This window comes from Prunus mume, linkage group LG3, assembly GCF_029339155.1.
Source record: "Prunus mume cultivar Tortuosa linkage group LG3, ASM2933915v1, whole genome shotgun sequence".
NCBI classification, from domain to species: domain Eukaryota; kingdom Viridiplantae; phylum Streptophyta; class Magnoliopsida; order Rosales; family Rosaceae; genus Prunus; species Prunus mume.
Window position 1 is genome coordinate 18,115,966 of NC_142700.1, and position 19,291 is coordinate 18,135,256.

Genomic DNA, 19,291 nt, shown 5'->3' on the forward strand with positions numbered 1-19,291 from the left:
ATCCAAATGGCAACAGTACACATAATAAATAAGAATGGAGGAGCAGCATAAAGCTTCCATTCTGTTTTACACCAGCTCTCACGAAAAAAAGAAAGGAAAAAAAAAAAAGAATCTATCCAGAGATGGATGTTACACAAAGATGAATACTTAATAGGGCAACCAAACACTTTCCTTCTACTCAAACATTAGAAACAGATGACAGCCCCATTTTTTAGGCATATAGGATTTATGCTTTCAACGAGCAGCATTTACCCTTCAAGCAAAATTAATGAAAAAAGACTTCCTATTTCTTAAAACCAAAGACAGGAAAAAAGACGATTACTTGTTCACCAACACTACTTGCTCTGCAACGATTTGTTGATCACAATGATCAACCTAAAACCAACGTTAAGTTCCTATTCAATATAGGTAAAAATCATCACCTCTTTCTGAGACAGAAAAAGAGAATGCACCTCAAACTCCTTCGGTGAAAGGCAGAGTACTTCTGTTGTCCCTGTGAAATGGCAGCACAAGGAGGAGAACCCTAAAACAGGTAAAAACATGAGGATGTCTTTCCCTTTTTAGGAAAAATGCTCCCAGGGAAAGAAAATGGATGAAAAGGTCCTAAAAGTAGTCTGTTCACAAGAATTAGTGCTAAAAAATTATATAAAAATAAGCTTTTCTACTTTCAGGCTGATTAGTTTATTAAACACCCAGAAAAACAAAAAAAATTAATGGATGACACAAACTACTCGGAAGCAAAAAATTTTGTTCAAGGAATTAGACATGTGACGCCATACATGCAACCACTGATCTTAATTACCAAGTCTTGTTGCTGAACTACAATTATGGTGAACAAAAAAGCAGACTTTGCTTTTTTGATAACCAGCATTGTAAAAAAAATGCAAAAGGCATCACACCATCCAAAAGTATACTATCACAGAACAAAGAGTAGCAAGCACTACTGAGGATAGTGAGATGGAGGATGGTACTCAGGGGGTACACCATATCCACCATAGGCAGTTTGCCTGTTATAATAGCCTGACGGCATATAATGGTCGGATGAGTATAAATGGTTACTAGCAGGGCCCGGGTTCCCAAGAAAACCCATCTGGCCTCCTGCAAAACCATACAGCCCAGCTGATGAACCCGCATAAGGGGGAATTGGAGGAGCAGTGCCTGACAAGGCATAGGCTGGCAACAAACCTGCTGCATTGACACTATTTGAGACTGCTGCAGAGCCAACTGGAGCAGTCATTCGAGGATGCTTGTTTCCATACTGCTGCTGCTTCAGTTTTTGCTGCTTTGCTGTCTGCTGTTTATGTTGCTGAGGCTTGACAGCAGGAGCTTCTGCATGGCGTTTTCTGTTTGCTTTCTCCTTCTCCAGCTGCTCAAGTCGCTTTTGAAGAACAGCAGGTGGATACTCAGATTCGAGCTTGAGGTCTTCAATAACTTTGATTACTGATTTCAAAGCACCGGTTTCTTTGGCTGTGGCCTCATTCTACAAAGAAACTTAATGAATTGTACGCCGCAGATGAACTATTAGATTTTAAGAGAAAAGTGAAATTACCATTGACTTGCGGGAGTTATTTCCATCCTTACAAACTTTCTTAGCGAGCTTCTTAGACTCTTTCAAATAGGACTTCAAGAGGGGAACTGGTGGGAACTTATCAGTCAGATCAAATTCAGAAATGAATTTGACAGCCAAAAGATGTTTTCCCTTACTTACAAGTTTCTGAATGAGATCTGCGAGCATAACATTTTACAGTTAAAATCAGAATCTACCCTAAGCAAAACAACCAAAAACTGTGCAATTGGGCAGTTAATAGGTCCATCCAAAAGGCAAACAACAATCCTGCCATACAATGCCCTCTATGGAAAGTATGATGCTAAGCATTGCCACTCCTCCCCCACAAAAAATATGCAAGTGTTTACACATTGAGAAAAATAACTGGATCTGTAGCTCTCCCCAGCACATTTTTTTCTTTTTGCCTCATGCGTATAAAGTTCCATTAAGCCTTCTAAGTAGTAAGACCATACAAGCTCTACTCTCTCTTCATACTTCTTACACAGCCTTCTCCCACAGCTTATTCATAGAGGCTAAAGATCCCAAAACTTAGTAGTTCGCCATTATGTATAAACTGCCCTCAGTAACCAAAGTCATTATTTGAGCTTATTTATCACTCTGCCTCAAGTTTGTACACTACATGATTAACAATCAACTCAAGAATTCATTCTTCCCATGAATAATAATCAATATTTCAACCGCAAATAGCTACTTAATAACTAGCATCCATTACGAACTCTCTGACTGCAACATCAAAACACCGCAATTTGATAATGCTAAATTGAAAGATACACCCAATACAATCCATTAGCTATGAATATGAACATTTGATAACACCAAAACTTATGTATCAACATCGAACATAAATTAAATAAAAATTCAACTTGAATGTTTCCACTAACAGAGAACTCTACCTGCAATCTTATCTCCCAAACCAATTTTCTGGCACAATTCGATAGCTTGCCTATACCGCGCAATGATAACAAAATGATCAACAAGCTCATCCATCTTGAATTCAGACTGCAGTCCATAAGCTGCCACCAAATGCAAGAATCCCAACGCCTCAAACGGGTTTTCACCATCCATACTCACCTTCCCTTTCCAAGCCAACGCCAACTTCTTTGCTCTCTCTCTCACTTCGAATCCTACATCCGGTGAAACCCCATTAGCACTTCCAATAACAGCACACCACTTCTCCTCACAGCAAACAATTCCGGGTCCTTATCACCCTTATCCCTCCCGTTCTCACTATAAAAGTCATCTACTGCATCTAAAACCATAGCAGCAGGGTCCTTGGCGTACCGTATAGCTCCCAGGAGCTCGGCCCGGATGGTGTTTCGATTATCCAAGGTTTCATTCATATACTTTCTCAACCCCATTGCATCCATTCGCTCACAAAATGCCACCAACTCTGGCCGAGGAGGAACTGAATCCGACTGAAGACTCGTAACCGTGTTCCGGGTCGGAGGGTTTGATGAAGAAGGGTCCTTTACCACCTGGGTCGACGAAATTGATGAAGAAGGTGGGTCCTTTGTTATCTGGGTTGGTGTTTTGGTGTCTTCCGTTAACTGGACCAATGTCAACGATGACAAAGACGGGTCTTCTGCTATATGGGTCGGTAAATTCGACGAAGAAGAGGGGTCCTTTGGTATCTGACATGAAGAAGAAGAAGGGTCTTGTGGTTTCTGAGATGGAGGGTTTGATGAACAGAGGTCTTGGGGTATAGAAGAAGAAGGATTTGAGGATTGGGACTCGAGGGTTTGGAGGAGCTGGAGTTTTTGGTTAAGGGAGTCTTTGATGGAGGTGAAGTGGGAATCGAGGTCAGACCAGGTGAGATTGAAGGAGAGGACGTTGTAGTGGGCTTGAAGCTCATCGAAGGCCTTCTTTAGGTTCTCTTTCTTTGTCTCGATCAGTTCCATGGCCGCTAACATTGTTTCCACTGTCGTAGCCATTGTTTCATGAAATTGAGTTCAGCCAAAACCCCTGTTGGGAAATTGCCAATGCCCAATGGAAACGCCAGTCGAAGAACTGAATGCCCAAATAACCCCAAAACCACATTTAAAAAAAAATAAACAAATAAACAAATAAACAAATATTTTTATTTTTATTTTTAATATATATATATATATATATTATAAATTAGGAATAAAATTGAATCCGGATCCTTTGCTTGGATTTCCTTTGCTATGATTTGCTTAACTTCTCTTTTTCGCTTGCCACCTCACTTTTAAATTTCATTTAAAATCACATCAAATAGCCACAAAATTGGCATATCATACTCGAATTAAAAAACTTTTAAAAAATCAATTAACTCACACTCAACGATGTTGTACGGATACAAATACGGGTACGTTGATATAATAAAGTATGATACGTCAAATATCAAAAAACTAGAATACGATAAGACAAGAACAAGACAATTAAAGTAATATATTTAATTAATTTTATATGAATGATTGTTGAATTAACATATTAGTTCTATTAATTAAGAGTGATATTATTTCCACCCGTTGTCTTATTTCTCCACTCACTTTATCTTCAAAATTTTATAAACAAATTTACTCCTTTGTAAAGTGACTTTTAAGGGTTAGGCTATAAAAACTCAATTTCATAAGAATTTAAAAAGAAAAAAAAAATATTCCTTAATTAAACAAAGAGACGCTAAACTGCAGCTCTTTTTTTCATATTAATTAAGTCATGTCTTTTCCCAATCAAAAAGTATTTCTTCTCATTCCCATATGATTAACAGTTCTTGGCAATCCCTAACGTTCAATCCCGCGAATGTGGGAGCAGATATTTTCGTCTCCAATCGCAGCACGCCACGTGGAAAAGAAGATTATCTATTTTAATTAATTAATTGAACCAGTTTATCTGGCCAATTAATTAATTATGATAAATATCTTAATTAAATGATATTATCTTTATTTAATGCGATAATATCATTAATTAAGATATTATCTTAATAAAGAGAAGATAATGTCATTATCTCAGATATTATCTCCATAAAAAGAGATAATATCATTTAATTAAGATATTATCTCCATAAAAAGAGATAATATCATTAAATCAGATATTATCTCAGTCCGACTCGATCCCTACGAATTTGGGTAGAGAATAAACTCAGCATATTCTCTACGAAACCCTAGCCCCGAGGCTCCTATAAATAGATGACTTCATTCATCATTCAAGGTACATCTAAACCTACTCCTAATACCCGAAGCTCTCTCTTTCTCCCTCTCCACTCTCCATATTTTCTCCACACGGCTCCGGCCACCACACACGGCTCTGGCCGCCCGGTTTACACCCTACATAAACACTACTCCGTACCATTTGCTTAGTTATTGTTTTTCTACAAACACTCGAACTAACTTAGGCATCGGAGGGCCTTTGGCCAACACCCCCCGGGTGTGGTCTATTTACTCCAATCTGTTTTACAGGAATCGAGGAAGAGAGAGAAGGAAGATCGAAGGTTGAAAGATCTAGAAGCGAATATTCTCCCGTGAGATTATTTGCACAAACATTTGGTGCTTTCATTGAGAGCACGAGTTATACTCAACGCGTGCTCAAGGAATTCGTTCCTCCTATTGTCCAATCCACCGAAGCCTTCCAAACAACCATGGTTGGAAGCAAACGCACTAGGAGCAAAACCGCCGCGGCTCAATCCGAGATGGCCCAAACCCATTCCACCCACGATCCCGCGATCGACATGGTGGCACCACCACCTCTCGCCACCGTGCCACCTACCGGACCCGCGGCCGGATCTAGCAACCTCCATGGCACTACCGCCGAACATGGTGGACCCTCCCATCAAGGTGGGCTCGTTACCACCACCGATTTAGGCCCGGTCTTGGAGCAACTTCAAGCGTTCCCTCCATTGCCTCCACGCTGACGACGCCTCGGTACACGCCTAATGAAACCCTAGGCCGTGTGCAATTGGGCTGCACACGCTTCTCTCCTCCCGATCCACAAAGTCAAGCAGATCTCAACCTGAGAGTTGACTAGCTAGCTCAGAGAACGGACGACCAAAATGCTCTTATGAGGCAACTCATTAATCAAATAAGCGTGGCTCAAAATCTTGGCTTTGGACAACCAGGCGAAGAGAGAAGAATAGACGAATGCACCGGTGGGCAGCTCAACGGGCACCGAGCAGGAGCGAGCAGACAAAGGGATGCACAACCACGTGATCAGCTTGCCGACGTGTCGCAAGCATTTGCAAGCCACACACAAAGCAACGTGCGAGAAAGGCTCGGCCCACGACTTGACGTCCGTGCTCGCCTGGGCCCGCAGGGAAATGTACTTCAAAGGCTAGGCTCCTGGGAGATCAAACCGACAATTGCCGCAATGAGGATCGTGAAGATAGGCGCTCCGCTGCCCACTCGCAGAGAAATATTCACGAAGGCTAGGTCCCGGGAGGTCAACCCAGGTAACCTCGCGATAAGGATCGTGAAGAGAGGCACTCCACTGCTCGCCGTCAAGCTGCAGAAAATCCCTCGCAAGCGCAATCCACCAACACGCCTCCTAGGCAGAGCGGACGAGAGGACCGACCCTCGTAGATCAACGAGGAGGTCAATCAGCGTCGCCCGAATCACAAAAGTCGCCAACGTGATCGACCAGCAATGCGCGCAGAAGACGTTGAGAAGCTTGTGAACGACCGACTTCGAGACTTGAAGACTGGCTGGAACCTCGAGGATGCACTACGTAAGGAGATGGACCGGCAATCTCCACTCCTTTCACCCCGAATCGAGCGGTGCTCCTCGGCGATTCTCAACGCCTTCGTTTACGCATTTCAAGGGAGATTCCGATCCCGAGAGCCACCTAAAACACTTCAAAAGTGTCATGATCCTCCACAAGGCCGACGACGCACTGATGTGCAAGGCGTTCGCAATGACATTGCGAGGAACACCAGATCGGTTCCACACCCTGCCATCCGGGTCGATCAACAGTTTCAAGGAGCTTGCCTATGTCTTCACTAAAGAATACACTTCTTATCGGACGATCAAGAAGAACCCAGATCATCTGTTCAACCTGCGCAAGAAGCCCTACGAATCCATTCGAGATTACATCAAGAGGTTCAAAGTAGAAAAGGCCAACATCGTAGGGTGCGACGACCAAATCGCATCATCTGCCTTCAAGAAAGGTCTTCCAGCAGAACACGAGTTATACCGCGAGCTGACTATCACTCCCACCGACTTTAGCGAGGTCTTCGCGACCGCAGAATGCTACGCGCTCTGGGATGACGATCGAATTGCCGCGAAGAAGTCCACGGAGCAGGGAGATCAGCAGACTAAGAGGGCGGGCCAAAGAAGCGATGAATTTAGCAACAAGAATAAGGACAAGCGCAGGTCACACCCACAAGAGGACGCTAAGGCAGGAGAGAACTACACCAAGTTCACTATCCCTATACATCAAATCCTAGCCCAAGTGAAAAACAAACCTTGGGTAAGAAGACCGCCACCTTTGAAAGGAGATCCAGACAAGAGGGATACTAGCAAATACTGTGCCTTCCATGGGACGCATGGACACACTACGAACAATCGCTCGCTTGAAAGCACACCTCGAAGAACTCGTGAGGGAAGGTCATCTGCACGAAATTCATCGCTAAGGTGCCATCCGATGATAGAGGACCGCGACACCGCCAAGGAGCCGCCCAAAAGGTCATAAGGATTAACACAATCCTAGCCGACTCCGAGGAATCTGGGTTGACCAGCAAGGAAAAAAAAAGGAAGATCAAACAAGCCACTATGATCTTCCAAGTCTCAACCGACCTTCCGCTAGCAGAAGACGATCCTGTAATTGGCCTTGATCTACCACACAATGACGCTCTTGTCATCAACATTCAAATCGCTCAGTGCCATGGTCGATCCGAATCCATGCAGACGAGGGCAGTGCAGCCAACATCCTACAATTGATGCTTATCCAACAGATGGGCTTAGAGGCAAAGATCAATAAATCAGCCAAGTCGCTGACTGACTTCAATGGAGCAACAACGGTTACCATAGGCACGATAGAGCTCGACGTCTACGCCCCACCTATAGTCAGCTCGCAAACGTTCATGGTCATTGACGGTCTCACCCTACAATGGCATTTTAGGCAGACCATGAATCAGCAAGATCAACGCCATCACCTCCGCCACGCATCAGAAGATTCGCTACCCCATTCCTTGGGTGGGATCGCCAAATCAACAGATCGTGCAATGGCGAGGAAATGCTCACTCAAGGGTCAAGAAAGGCAAGCACACGCTTCCTCCCGTGAATCAAGCAGATCTAAAGGGAGTAGTACAAGCGATGAGAAAGCAGATCCCGTTCTCGACGGCCGAGCAGCCAAAAAGGAAAGGGAATAACTACTCTCTAATAGCAATCAAAGAATCGGACCAAGTCGAGGAAATCCGTCCGAGGTCTATCTTGAAGAAGGATGGAAGCCCGAGGAGGACGTTGAGCTAGTACCCTTGATCCCGACAAGCCGAGAGAACAACGCGAATTGGCTCGCGCCTAAGCCAGGAGGAAAAGGCGAGCTTGTAGCCTTCCTCCGTAACAACAAAGACGATTTGCATGGTCACCATCCGACATGCCCGCATCGATCCCGGATCATCCGCCATCGCCTACACGTCAACCCACCATCAAGCCTATAGCGCAGAAGAGACACAACCGCCGAGCGGGTTGCCATCATTGAAGCCGAGATCGAAAAGCTTCTAGCTGCGGTTTCATTGAAGAAGTCTCATACAGAATGGTCGTAACGTTGTTCTAGTAGCAAAGAAAGATAAAGGCTCGGAGAGTGTGCGTCGACTATACCGACCTCAACAAGACATGTCCTAAAGATAACTTTCCACTGCCGAGAATTGACCAGCTCGTTGATTCAACTTCCGGCAATCAACTGCTAAGCTTCATGGACGCCTAATCCGGTTACAACCAGATCATGATACATGAAGACGACAAGGCAAAACCTCTTTCATCATCGAAAGAGGTACCTACCGCTACAAGGTCATGCCCTTTGGGCTGAAGAACGCCGGGGCAACCTACCAAAGGCTGGTGAACAAAATTTTCAAGGAGCAAATCGGCAAGACTATGGAGGTCTACGTAGACGACATGCTAGTCAAAGCTCCCGAGCGAGCAGACCACATCGAGAATCTAGCCGAGGCATTCAGCCTACTCCGAAAATACAACATGAAGTTGAACCCGAGCAAATGCACATTTGGAGTCTCGTCCGGCCGATTCCTTGGATACTTAGTCACCCAAAGAGGAATTGAGGCACATCCAAATCAAATCAAGGCTATACTCAACATGAAGTCACCTGCCACAACAAAGGAGATACAAAGTCTAACGGGTAGGGCGGCAGCTCTCAACCGATTCCTCTCTAGATCTACCGACAAATGCAGGCCATTTTTCAAAGCCTTGAAGAAGGGACACAAAGACAAGTGGGATGACGAGTGTGAAGTAGCTTTTCAAAACTTGAAAACTTACCTCACTTTACCTCCATTGCTCTCAAAGCCGATACCAGGCGAAGAATTGTACATCTACCTAGCGATGTCCGACTCAATTGTCACTCAGCTCTCATTCGAGAAGAGCTAGGGGCACAACATCCGGTATTCTACACTTCAAAATCTCTTCTCGATGCAGAGACTCGCTATCCGAAAATGGAGAAGCTCATTTTTTTGCTTGTGGTTTCTGCGAGAAAGTTAAGGCCATACTATCAAGCACACCGGATAATTGTCATAACAGAATTTCCTTTGAGATCGATCCTTCACAGCCCCGACGCTTCTCAACGACTCATGAAATGGGCTATCGAACTCAGTCAATACGACCTCCTCTACCGGCCGAAGACTACTATAAAAGCCCAAGCTTTAGCAGATTTTGTTGTAGAGTTTACTCCGACAGCCGAAAAGATGGTCACGAAAAGCAAGGAAAAGGCGGATGACACCTCCCCCACTGATTCGAACTTACCTAACGACATGTGGCAGTTGCATGTAGATGAAGCATCAAATCACAAAGGAGCGGGAGCAGGAGTCGTCATAATCACCCTAGACGAAACCTTGTTGGAACAACCTATCACACTAGGCTTTTCTGCTTCAAACAACGAGGCAGAATATGAGGCACTCGCTTGCAGACTACGCCTAGCGAAAGAACTGAGATCAAGAGATTGGCCATCTACTCAGACTCCCAACTGATCACGAATCAAGCCTCAGGCGAGTACATGGCAAAGCATCGAAGAATGGTCCAGTACCTTGACAAAGTCCAAGGACTTTTGAAAGAATTCCCTACTTTCACCATCCAACAAGTTCCACGGGCAGAGAACACTCATGCAGATGCATTGGCGAGCCTAGGATCAAGATCGACACCCAGACGCTCCATCCCAGTTGAACACCTTGACCGGCCAAGCATCGAAGAAATAGAGCCGATCGACTCAATGCAGATTGATGAGGACCCCAGCTGGCAAGACCCTATCATCGACTACTTAGTGAATGGAAACCTGCCAATGGATAAGTCCGAAGTAGGAAGGTCCAGCAGAAGGCCGCGAGATACTATATGCACGGCAGCAAGCTCATCCGTAGATCATACTCCGGCCCTCATCTCACCTGCATAAAGTACCCTCAAACACTTGAAGTCCTTTGCAAAATTCACGACGGCGAGTGTGGCAACCACTCAGGAGGCAGGTCACTAGCCCAGAAAACTCTAAACGTAGGCTATTTCTAGCCTACCATGCGCCACGACTCCTCTGAATATGTCGAAAAATGTGATCATTTCCAACGATACAAGCCGATCCCTAATCTGCCTGCCGAAGTTTATCATCCGCAAAACAGTCCATGGCCATTCATGCAAGAAAGAAATGATGATCGTCGCCACCGACTACTTTACTAAATGAATCGAGGCCGAAGTTCTATCATCTACTAAAGAAGTCGATGTGGAGCGATTCGTCTGGAGAAATATCATCTGCCGGTTCGGCTGCCCACAATCGTTGGTCATCGACAATGGCTCACAATTCATTGGCAAGCGGATCACCGCTTCTTTGCGAAATACAAGATCAAGCAACACCTGTCCACTCCAAGGTATCCGCAAGGAAATGGGCAGGCCGAGGCATCCAACAAAGTCATATTAGACTGCTTGAAGAAAAGGCTAGAAGGCGCCGAAGGGAAATGGGTGGATGAACTCCCCGGAGTACTATGGGCTTATCGCACTACCAAACGGAGGTCGATTGGCGAAACCCCATTTTCCCTTGCCTATGGAACTGAAGCGATCATTCCTCCTCACGTCACTGTCCCCTCTATAGGCATTGAAGTCGGCAGTATAGAGAAGAACTCCGAGCATATGAGACTCAATCTTGACTTACTTGAAGGTGAGCGCGAGAAGGCCATTATCCGAGTCGCCTCCTATCAACAGCGGTTGAAGTCCTACTACGACAAAAGAGCTAAGATCAGACAGTTTCAACCTGGCGACCTTGTGCTAAGAAAAGCCTTCATCACTACACAAAGACAAGGGTCTAAGAAAATGAAACCCAATTGGGAAGGCCCTTATGTGATCAGCCGGTCCGGGGGCAGAGGAAGTTACACGCTGGACACCATGGATGGGAAGGAAATACCACGGCAATGGAATGCCTACCATCTCCGAAAGTATTATCCGTAATACTTCCTACTGACTGCTAGAATAAAGGACTGTAATCTTATGGATATCAATATAAGCTCAGTTTTTTATTCCAAAATGTCTCATCTACCCACAAAACACAATCTGTTGTCCATAAGCAGCCCTTCGGAGACGCAGGCAATGACCGTCCCGGGAGACGCAGCCCATAAATGCGCTCTAAGGGAGACGCAGGTGCGCCAGAATTTCATAAGGAGGTATCCGTGTTCTTATCCGCTCCTTAGGGCGGTGATAGTCATATAGTTGCCCATAAGGAGCGCCCTAAGGAGACGCAGGCGGCGACTAAAAGCTGCTCTGCTTGGAGACGCAGCCCACTAAAAAGCGCCCTAAGGGAGACGCAGGTGCGCCAGAATTTCTTAAAAGGAGGTCTCCATGCCTCCTGCAGAGTATCTGTGTTCCTATCCGCTTCCTAAGGGAAGCGGGATAGTCACACATTGCCCATAAGCGCGTCCCGAGACGCAGGTGACGACTAAAAGCGTCCGCTTGGAGACGCAGCCCACTAAAAACGCCCTAAGGGAGACTCAGTGGTGCGCCAGAATTTCTTAAAAGGAGGTTTCCATGCCTCTGCGGGAAGTATCCGTGTTCCTATCCGCTTTCCTAAGGGAGGCAGGATAGTCACACAGCTTGCCCATAAGCGGCGTATTCGAGACGCAGGCGACGACTAAGCCATGCTAAGGGATGTGAAGAACACGTCCGGAGCCCCTTAAAGGGGGCCCTGGCATTCGCCAACTTCCTAAGGGGAGCCATCCTAAGAGATATGCAGAACACGTCCGAAGTCCTTCAAGAGGAACCCTGGCACTCATGAATCTCCAAAAGGAGATGTGCAATCAAGACACTAGCCGGTTACTCAAGCAGTTCACAAGACAATATGCAAATTGAAGTTGAAAAATAAAGACTGAGATTTTCATAGCAAAGCGACCAACCGGCCAAGTTCAAACAAAAGAAGATGGTCAAACAAGACCAATTATTCTAAACGAAAGCAGACTACAAAAGCTGAAAAGAAATAAAGGAGTCTTCGTCTACTCTGAAACACCGTAAGGAAATCCTCGATCTACACCTCTTCGGCCTCACTGATCAGCCACGCTTTCAGCTCCACATGGTTGATCTATGACGCTCGCCACCACCTCATCGATCGCATCCTCCTCTGCTCTATCTTCCTGCCATCGCTCTTTTGCCACCGCCGTCAACTCCTTCGGTATTCACAAGATTAGCCTCCTCACTTTCGCAGGGGCAAGTCCGATAGAGCATCTCAATGTCTTCATCTACTCCGATACGCCAGCAGGAGATCCTTGATCTGCAGCCACTTCGGCGTCTGTCTGATCACCACACTCTCAGCAGCTCCACCGCCTGATCCTCCACGCTGCCCCCACCTCCTTTTTGAAGGAGAAAGAAATGTTGTTTCCTTTTGTTTTTCCAAGGAAAGACTTGGGAAAGTACCAAGATCGCAACCTGACGGATTTGATGAACCACCAAGACAAGTGGATGGACTTGACAAAGTTCATCTTGAGCAGATCGACACGCCGCATCCTCTGCAAGGGTGAACCTCGCCCACTTTGGGATCGCTTGTTGACGCTTGCGTAAGAGCCCTTCGCCTGTGCAAATGACTTTCTTGCTTTCTTAGCCTCACAACCTCACTTCCAAAGGAATTGGCGACGATGAATCCACTCCACGCTTGACTGCTCGTGACTCAACAGTTGAAACACGATGGTTGGATGGATGAGCAAACTGCCCAGATCGACTTCCAATCTTCGACTGGTACAAACGACTCAAATTTTGAAAAGGAGCATCCGCATCTCTTTGCCTCTCAATAAGTGAGCTAGATCGCGCACAGACTACTTTACGGAGCATATCACGATCTCCAAACTCATCAGCTTGAGCTCTCGAAGACCGACATCACCTTCCTCTTTAGGGAGTTTAGCAAAACACTCCTCATGTCCAGCAGGCAAATCATCAAGGCTCGAACCATCCTGCTTCCATCTATCGACATCCTTAGCAGGCAGTCCACCAACTACCTCCGATCGCCGCCAGCAGACTCGACTTACTTTGGGATGCACGGCAACTCTTCTATTCGACAAGCAGTACAAAATTCTCCAAGATCTTTCTCAAGCTAGAAAGTAGAAAAGTTAAGTTTGCAATGTAAGAAAGAGTGAAGAGAAGCCTTGTATTTATACAAGTTGGACAACCCGGGTCAAGAAGGGATCGCAAGCTCATTCCTACTGGGAATCCAACTCCAACAACACTCAAAAGCTACACCAATTGGAAATCTGATATGCAAAGGAGTCCAACTCACATAATAAAGCCCAGACTCAGTTGGAGAGCCCGAAAAAAATAATTTCATCTCCTACATGCCACACAAGTGTCACGCAGGTGAGGGGCATTTGTGGGAGCAGATATTTTCGTCTCCAATCGCAGCACGCCACGTGGAAAAGAAGATTATCTCTTTTAATTAATTAATTGAACCAGTTTATCTGCTAATTAATTAATTAGGATAAATATCTTAATTAAATGATATTATCTTTATTTAATGCGATAATATCATTAATTAAGATATTATCTTCATAAAGAGAAGATAATGTCATTATCTCAGATATTATCTCCATAAAAAGAGATAATATCATTTAATTAAGATATTATCTCCATAAAAAGAGATAATATCATTAAATCAGATATTATCTCAGTCCGACTTGATCCTCATTTAATTTGGGTAGAGAATAAACTCAGCATATTCTCTACGAAACCCTAGCCCCGAGGCTCCTATAAATAGATGACTTCATTCATCATTCAAGGTACATCTAAACCTACTCCTAATACCCGAAGCTCTCTCTTTCTCCCTCTCCACTCTCCATATTTTCTCCACACGGCTCCGCCACCACACACCCCGGCCTTGATTCACACCCTACATAAACACTACTCCGTACCATTTGCTTAGCTATTGTTTTTCTACAAACACTCGAACTAACTTAGGCATCGGAGGGCCTTTGGCCAAGACCCCCCGTGTGGTCTATTTACTCCAATCTGTTTTACAGGAATCGAGGAAGAGAGAGAAGGAAGATCGAAGGTTGAAAGATCTAGAAGCGAATATTCTCCCGTGAGATTATTTGCACAAACAGCGAATATGAACTTCCAAGACAATATAGAACAACCATAGACACCTCGGTTCCCACATGTACCTATTATTGTAGCAAGTTGTTTTGATTTTGCATCATTTAAACCTATAATCGAACTCAAATTAAACAAACCCAACCCCTAAAAAAATTTATTCGGCAGTTAAATAAAGATAGGAAAAAAAAATTCACTCTACAATGACAAAACACACAAGAAAAATCATCAAAAGAATAGAACGCAAAGAAAATATAACTCCCATGTTTTAATTATGAGAAAAATCAAATGAAAGAGAATTTGCTTGAATTAATAATTAAAAGGTATTTTAGGAATAATGGTGGGTGGAAATATAAGATTGTATTTTTTCAAACTTACATGGTGGGTGGAAAAGTGATGTGGGTAGGGAAATTGGAGAAATTATACAATAATTTCTAAGGAAATAGAAAAAAAAGAGTGAAAATAGCAGCACTCTTAATTAAATATATATTTGTACTGGGTATGGTATGGGCTAAAATGTCAAAAGTGTTTTATTAGTTGTATATATTGGGAGTTGATTTTCCCACTCATTTCCCTCCACTTACACTTCTTTTTACTTTTTAATACTTTTTAATTAATTGTGTTCTTTTTTTAGTTTATAATTTTCTGTTAACTTTTCCGTTAAAGGTTAATGAATATTTTTTAAATCAATAAAAAAATAACTATAAATACAATAAGTAAATTGAAAAACACGAACTAAATTTTCCAAAGAGGTCAAACACAGGAACCAATGTGACATTGATCCCAATTCTCTGCATTTATAATCTACTTATTTTCTTGTATTTCGCTTAATTTTAATCAAGGTAATAATCTACTTAAACCTTAATTTACGCATTTTCTCGTATTTTACTTCATTTTAGTCCTTGTAATAATCTAATCACCCACAGCATGATACGTTATCGTAAATAGAATGATTGGGTGCCACTGCCGAGAGAATCGAGTGTGACAGAGAAAGTTGCAGAAAACCGTAACGCAAGATAGACCATGGGCCCCATATTAATGCTCAGTAGGACCTGGGCTTCAACTTGTAACTCCACCCTCCCTCCCCAATGAAAAAAAGAAGGGAAAAGAAAAAAGGAAGACGACATCAAAACACAGGAGCCATAGCCAAAACCAGGCAGGCGACCACCACCTCCTCGTCAAAGTATTTGCTCAACTACCATTACCTTATAGGCCAAAAAGGAAGAAACAGAGTGAGTTCTTTTTCTTATCTGTTTTCCTCTTCTCTTCCAAATTGTATCATGTCTATTTGAATATGCTGCTCTTGGTACGAATACTTTTACTGGATCTGGAAATTTCATTGCCACATTATTTATTTGTCATCTTTTTTCAATTTATGCTTTTGGGTGGTTTCAAATTCAGCTCTGGGTTTGTTTTATAGCTTTGGTATTGGCTTTCTAAGTCTGAAGGTTGGTTTCCTTTGTGGAATTATTTGAGGATTTATTTCGATAATATGTTTTGTTTATGGGTGCACATAACTGGGTGGTTTTCTGGGTAGGCTTTTGACATATTAGGTTCATTTATTGGCACCTTAAAGAACTGATAAGAGTATGGATTCTTTAAAGTTCCTTTTTTTCATTCATTTCAGATTCATTCCTGATAAAAATTTGTAATATTTCATTTCTGTACACTATATTATATTTGTTCCTTTTCTTTGAATGTTTTCAATCATGGCCTGCTGCTACCAGTAATTGAATCTGGTTCTGGTTGGTACTTGGCTGTCTGCTGCTGAATATGTGATGTTGGGTTTTGTTTGAGTCCTCAGCCTTCTTTTCGTATTGTCTCATACTTCTGTAACTTTAGGATTCAGTCTTAAGGAAGTTTTTATGTGTAATTCTTTTCTTTCTCTGTAGATGTTTACTTTTGATTGGACTCCTATCTTTTTTTGTATCTTAATAATCTTTGTTCTCCTTTCCATTGTAATCACAAAAGGTTTCTTCTTCACACAAACCACTTCTATGGAGTTCAATGCTTTTTGGGTCCATATTTTTGAAATAAATATTCATGTGTTTCCTTCTCTGAGTTCTTTGGCTTGTGCTTGTCTATTATAAAACCATCATCGTTTGAAATATTCAACTTGTTAAAATGTTTCAGGTATAAATATTTATAATATGGAAGGTATTGTAGTAAGAAGGGTTATTCCCTCAGACAATAGTTGCCTCTTCAATGCGGTTGGGTAAGCTCCAATACAACCTTCTATTCTATCCATTGTCTATTGCAATGAACTGAGCTGTGTCATTTAAGGTCAATTTTTCTATTCAATAGTCACCCTTCATTTGTAGGTATGCTATGGACCATGACAAGAAAAAAGCTCCTGAGTTGAGACAGGTATATGAACATTCAGGGATTAAAAGTACACCCGTCATTTAAGGTCAGTTTTTGTGCATATATAGCTCCATGTTTGTATTAAGCATGCATAAGTGCAATACTTCCTGATCATTTTATGGTCATCCATGATGTGAAGGTTATAGCAATAACAGTAGCAAGTGATCCAACTAAGTATTCTGAAGCATTTCTCGGTAAACCAAATGAATAGTATTGTGCTTGGATTCTTGACTCTCAGAAGTTGGGAGGTTTGTTAAAAATAAATAAACTTTCCTTTTCCTACGTATATGAATATTGGTTATGAAACAAAATGAACAATGAAAAGCTTTTCTTGTGAAAGTTTTGCTTATTTCTGATAGCCAACTAAGTATCCGAACCTTCATTATACAATACTGGCTTATGTCTTCTTTGAAAGTATTGCACATTGTTGATATATTTGACAAAGTTTTTGCGCCTTGACTGTTCAAGAAATAGTTTGTGTAGCCACTTGTCTATAAGATTGACTGCTCAAGAAATAGCATTTGTAGTGATTTCTCATGTATATTAATCTTGTCAGATGTTTATGCTCATTTTCATATGGGGTACTTTTGACAGGAGAAGTATTCCGAAAGGGCTCTGCTGATCTATGATGGGCTTCATTACAATGCTTTAGCTGTATGTGGTTCTGATGATTTATGTTAATTTTCTGTTTATGAATTTTACTGGTTATCAGTGTGGACGGATAATTAAGAAGTGGCTTCACTATGGCCTCAAGTAGGACCAATTTTTTGGAAATATGTGGTTTCCTTGTTTTACCAAATGCCCTTAAATAAATCCCAATTTTCAACATCCAACCAAGTTCTCCTATGTTTTTTGAGATTTTAACGCCAAACATGTAAGCACATAGGACTCAAATCGCCTGAGTGCCACAGCTCTGTATCTCCCTAACAAATCTAATGTTAATCTCTTTCACAACAACACAGACTGCTCAATGGCTATTGAATCTTCCCTTTTTCCCATGCTCTCTTTACCTATGTGCTGAGAGACTTTGCCTCTTAGGTCTTGGCTCTTGCTCTTTTCGAGTTGTACTTTTTCATGATTTATAATTGATGTGAATTAATTTTCAATATATGTTAAAACAAAGATAGTTACTGATTTTTAAGCTATTTTATTTGTGGACATTTGCTCTCCTCTGTTTCTGATTGAGGTTAAATTTTCCCCGTTAATGGTCATTGGTTTCTGCATTGTATTGTCTCAGATGTCACCCTTTGGGGGAGCTCCAGAGGAGTTTGATCAGACTATATTTGCAGTTAAGGACAGTACCATTGAGCCGGTTGACGGGCTCGCTCTTAATCTTGTGAAAGAGCAACAAAGGTAGTGCTTAAGGTTTCATGGTGGCTTCTTTCCATAGTGCACATACAAACACTACTACACATAATATGTGAAAACATTAAATGTTCCTTGGGCTTTTAGTCTGGAATTAGCATGTTGAGATGATAAAAAATACAGAGCATGTGATTTAGGGGATTATTTCTGATACTTCCACTCTAAACATGTAGTTCAGTGTGTAGAAGTTTTCTAGTTCACTATGCATCGACCAACCTAGTTTACAAACCTATACAAGTTGAAGAGACAATATTTTTTAACTTCTAGTACACTGTCTTGAAATTTTTTCCAGATCTCTATGTACTGAGGGCATCCTAGTTGTCGAACCTAAATAGTACTAACAGTGCACGCTTATTACTCTGTGCATGCAAAATCTGGTGTATGAACATTTCAAAATAATAATCAATAAATTTGTTCTCGACTTAAGATGATTGAGAACTATAGGACATGTCAGATGTGTTTAGCCTGTATGTAAAGTTTTCAATCCATGCCTATCCAACAGAAAAAAGGGGATAAAAAGATTAATTTTGTTTGAACTTTTTTCCCATGTTTTGCCTACTATGTTATCAAAATGCTTGAGGTAATATGTGTTTCGTCGCTCTTAGTTCCATTTTGTGCTCCTACTACACGTATAGCTCAGGTATACCAAAATTATGCGTTAATACCATGATGCTGCTTCTCAGTAAAAGGAGATACACTGACACTGCCAACTTCACTTTGCGCTGTGGGGTGTGCTAACTTGGACTAGTCGGCCAGAAGGTTATTTCTTAACTTGCCTCTTTTGATTTTCTAAATGTGTGGTTGTGCGCATGAGATTTCCATTAGCCTTAGTATACTGAATAAATTTCGATGAATATTCCGGAGGCTGTGGAGCATGCACGAGCGCAGGGCATGTCAACTTTCAAGAATACAGATAACATAGATATAGTCCCAATTTCATTGCAGTGTAATACCTTTGTATTCACTTATTGTTTCATGGTCCGTCAAATAAGTATAAGTAACGTTGGATTATTAAAAGGCCAATGTTGTGATTCTATGTAGTCTGGGGAAATGTTGTACTGTACCAACAAAAAACAAAAAGAACAAACATAGAAAAGTACTGTTGTAGCAGGTTTCCCATCATTTTATGGGTCAAATGGAATCTGGTGAATCGATCGAATACCCTTTACCTTCTTTTTTATTGCCATTCATAATGTTACAGTTGTTCCATCTTTTACTACAAAGAAAAGTTGGTACCTTCTTTTTTCTCCTTCTGTTTTTCGTTTATGAATTTTCTCTGAAAGTTCGT

The 19,291-nt window shown here is 42.3% G+C and overlaps 3 protein-coding genes across 3 annotated transcripts; 2 read left to right on the forward strand and 1 right to left on the reverse strand.

The window, feature by feature from the left end:
• Window positions 1–776: 776 nt before the first annotated feature.
• On the reverse strand, window positions 777–3,575 carry LOC148918962 (FRIGIDA-like protein 1). Its single transcript, XM_089048165.1, is given in 4 exon segments — window positions 777–1,480; window positions 1,550–1,725; window positions 2,461–2,712; window positions 2,715–3,575. Coding segments are annotated over 4 exon segments (1,752 nt in total). The 5' UTR covers window positions 3,499–3,575; the 3' UTR covers window positions 777–940.
• Window positions 3,576–6,235: 2,660 nt separating this feature from the next.
• Window positions 6,236–7,207, forward strand: LOC148918963 (uncharacterized). The gene has a single exon (XM_089048747.1). The coding sequence runs from the start codon at window positions 6,236–6,238 to the stop codon at window positions 7,205–7,207; it is 972 nt and encodes a 323-aa protein (XP_088904873.1).
• An 8,112-nt stretch (window positions 7,208–15,319) lies between these two features.
• LOC148918964 (OVARIAN TUMOR DOMAIN-containing deubiquitinating enzyme 2-like) lies at window positions 15,320–19,183 on the forward strand. Its single transcript, XM_089048975.1, has 6 exons — window positions 15,320–15,506; window positions 16,408–16,489; window positions 16,596–16,641; window positions 17,233–17,292; window positions 17,876–17,991; window positions 18,687–19,183. The coding sequence occupies exons 2-6, from the start codon at window positions 16,425–16,427 to the stop codon at window positions 18,739–18,741; spliced, it is 342 nt and encodes a 113-aa protein (XP_088905101.1). The 5' UTR covers window positions 15,320–15,506; window positions 16,408–16,424; the 3' UTR covers window positions 18,742–19,183.
• Window positions 19,184–19,291: the final 108 nt, after the last annotated feature.

What these genes read in the sequence shown, in the direction of transcription:
- LOC148918964 (XM_089048975.1), top strand. Translation starts at nt 16,425, where the DNA reads ATGGAAGGTATTGTAGTAAGAAGGGTTATTCCCTCAGACAATAGTTGC. An exon ending in AAGCTCCTGAGTTGAGACAG is followed by an intron (nt 16,642 to 17,232) that starts GTATATGAACAT and finishes TACTTTTGACAG; the next exon opens with GAGAAGTATTCCGAAAGGGC. An exon ending in CTTGTGAAAGAGCAACAAAG is followed by an intron (nt 17,992 to 18,686) that starts GTAGTGCTTAAG and finishes GCTGCTTCTCAG; the next exon opens with TAAAAGGAGATACACTGACA.
- LOC148918963 (XM_089048747.1), top strand. Translation starts at nt 6,236, where the DNA reads ATGCACTACGTAAGGAGATGGACCGGCAATCTCCACTCCTTTCACCCC.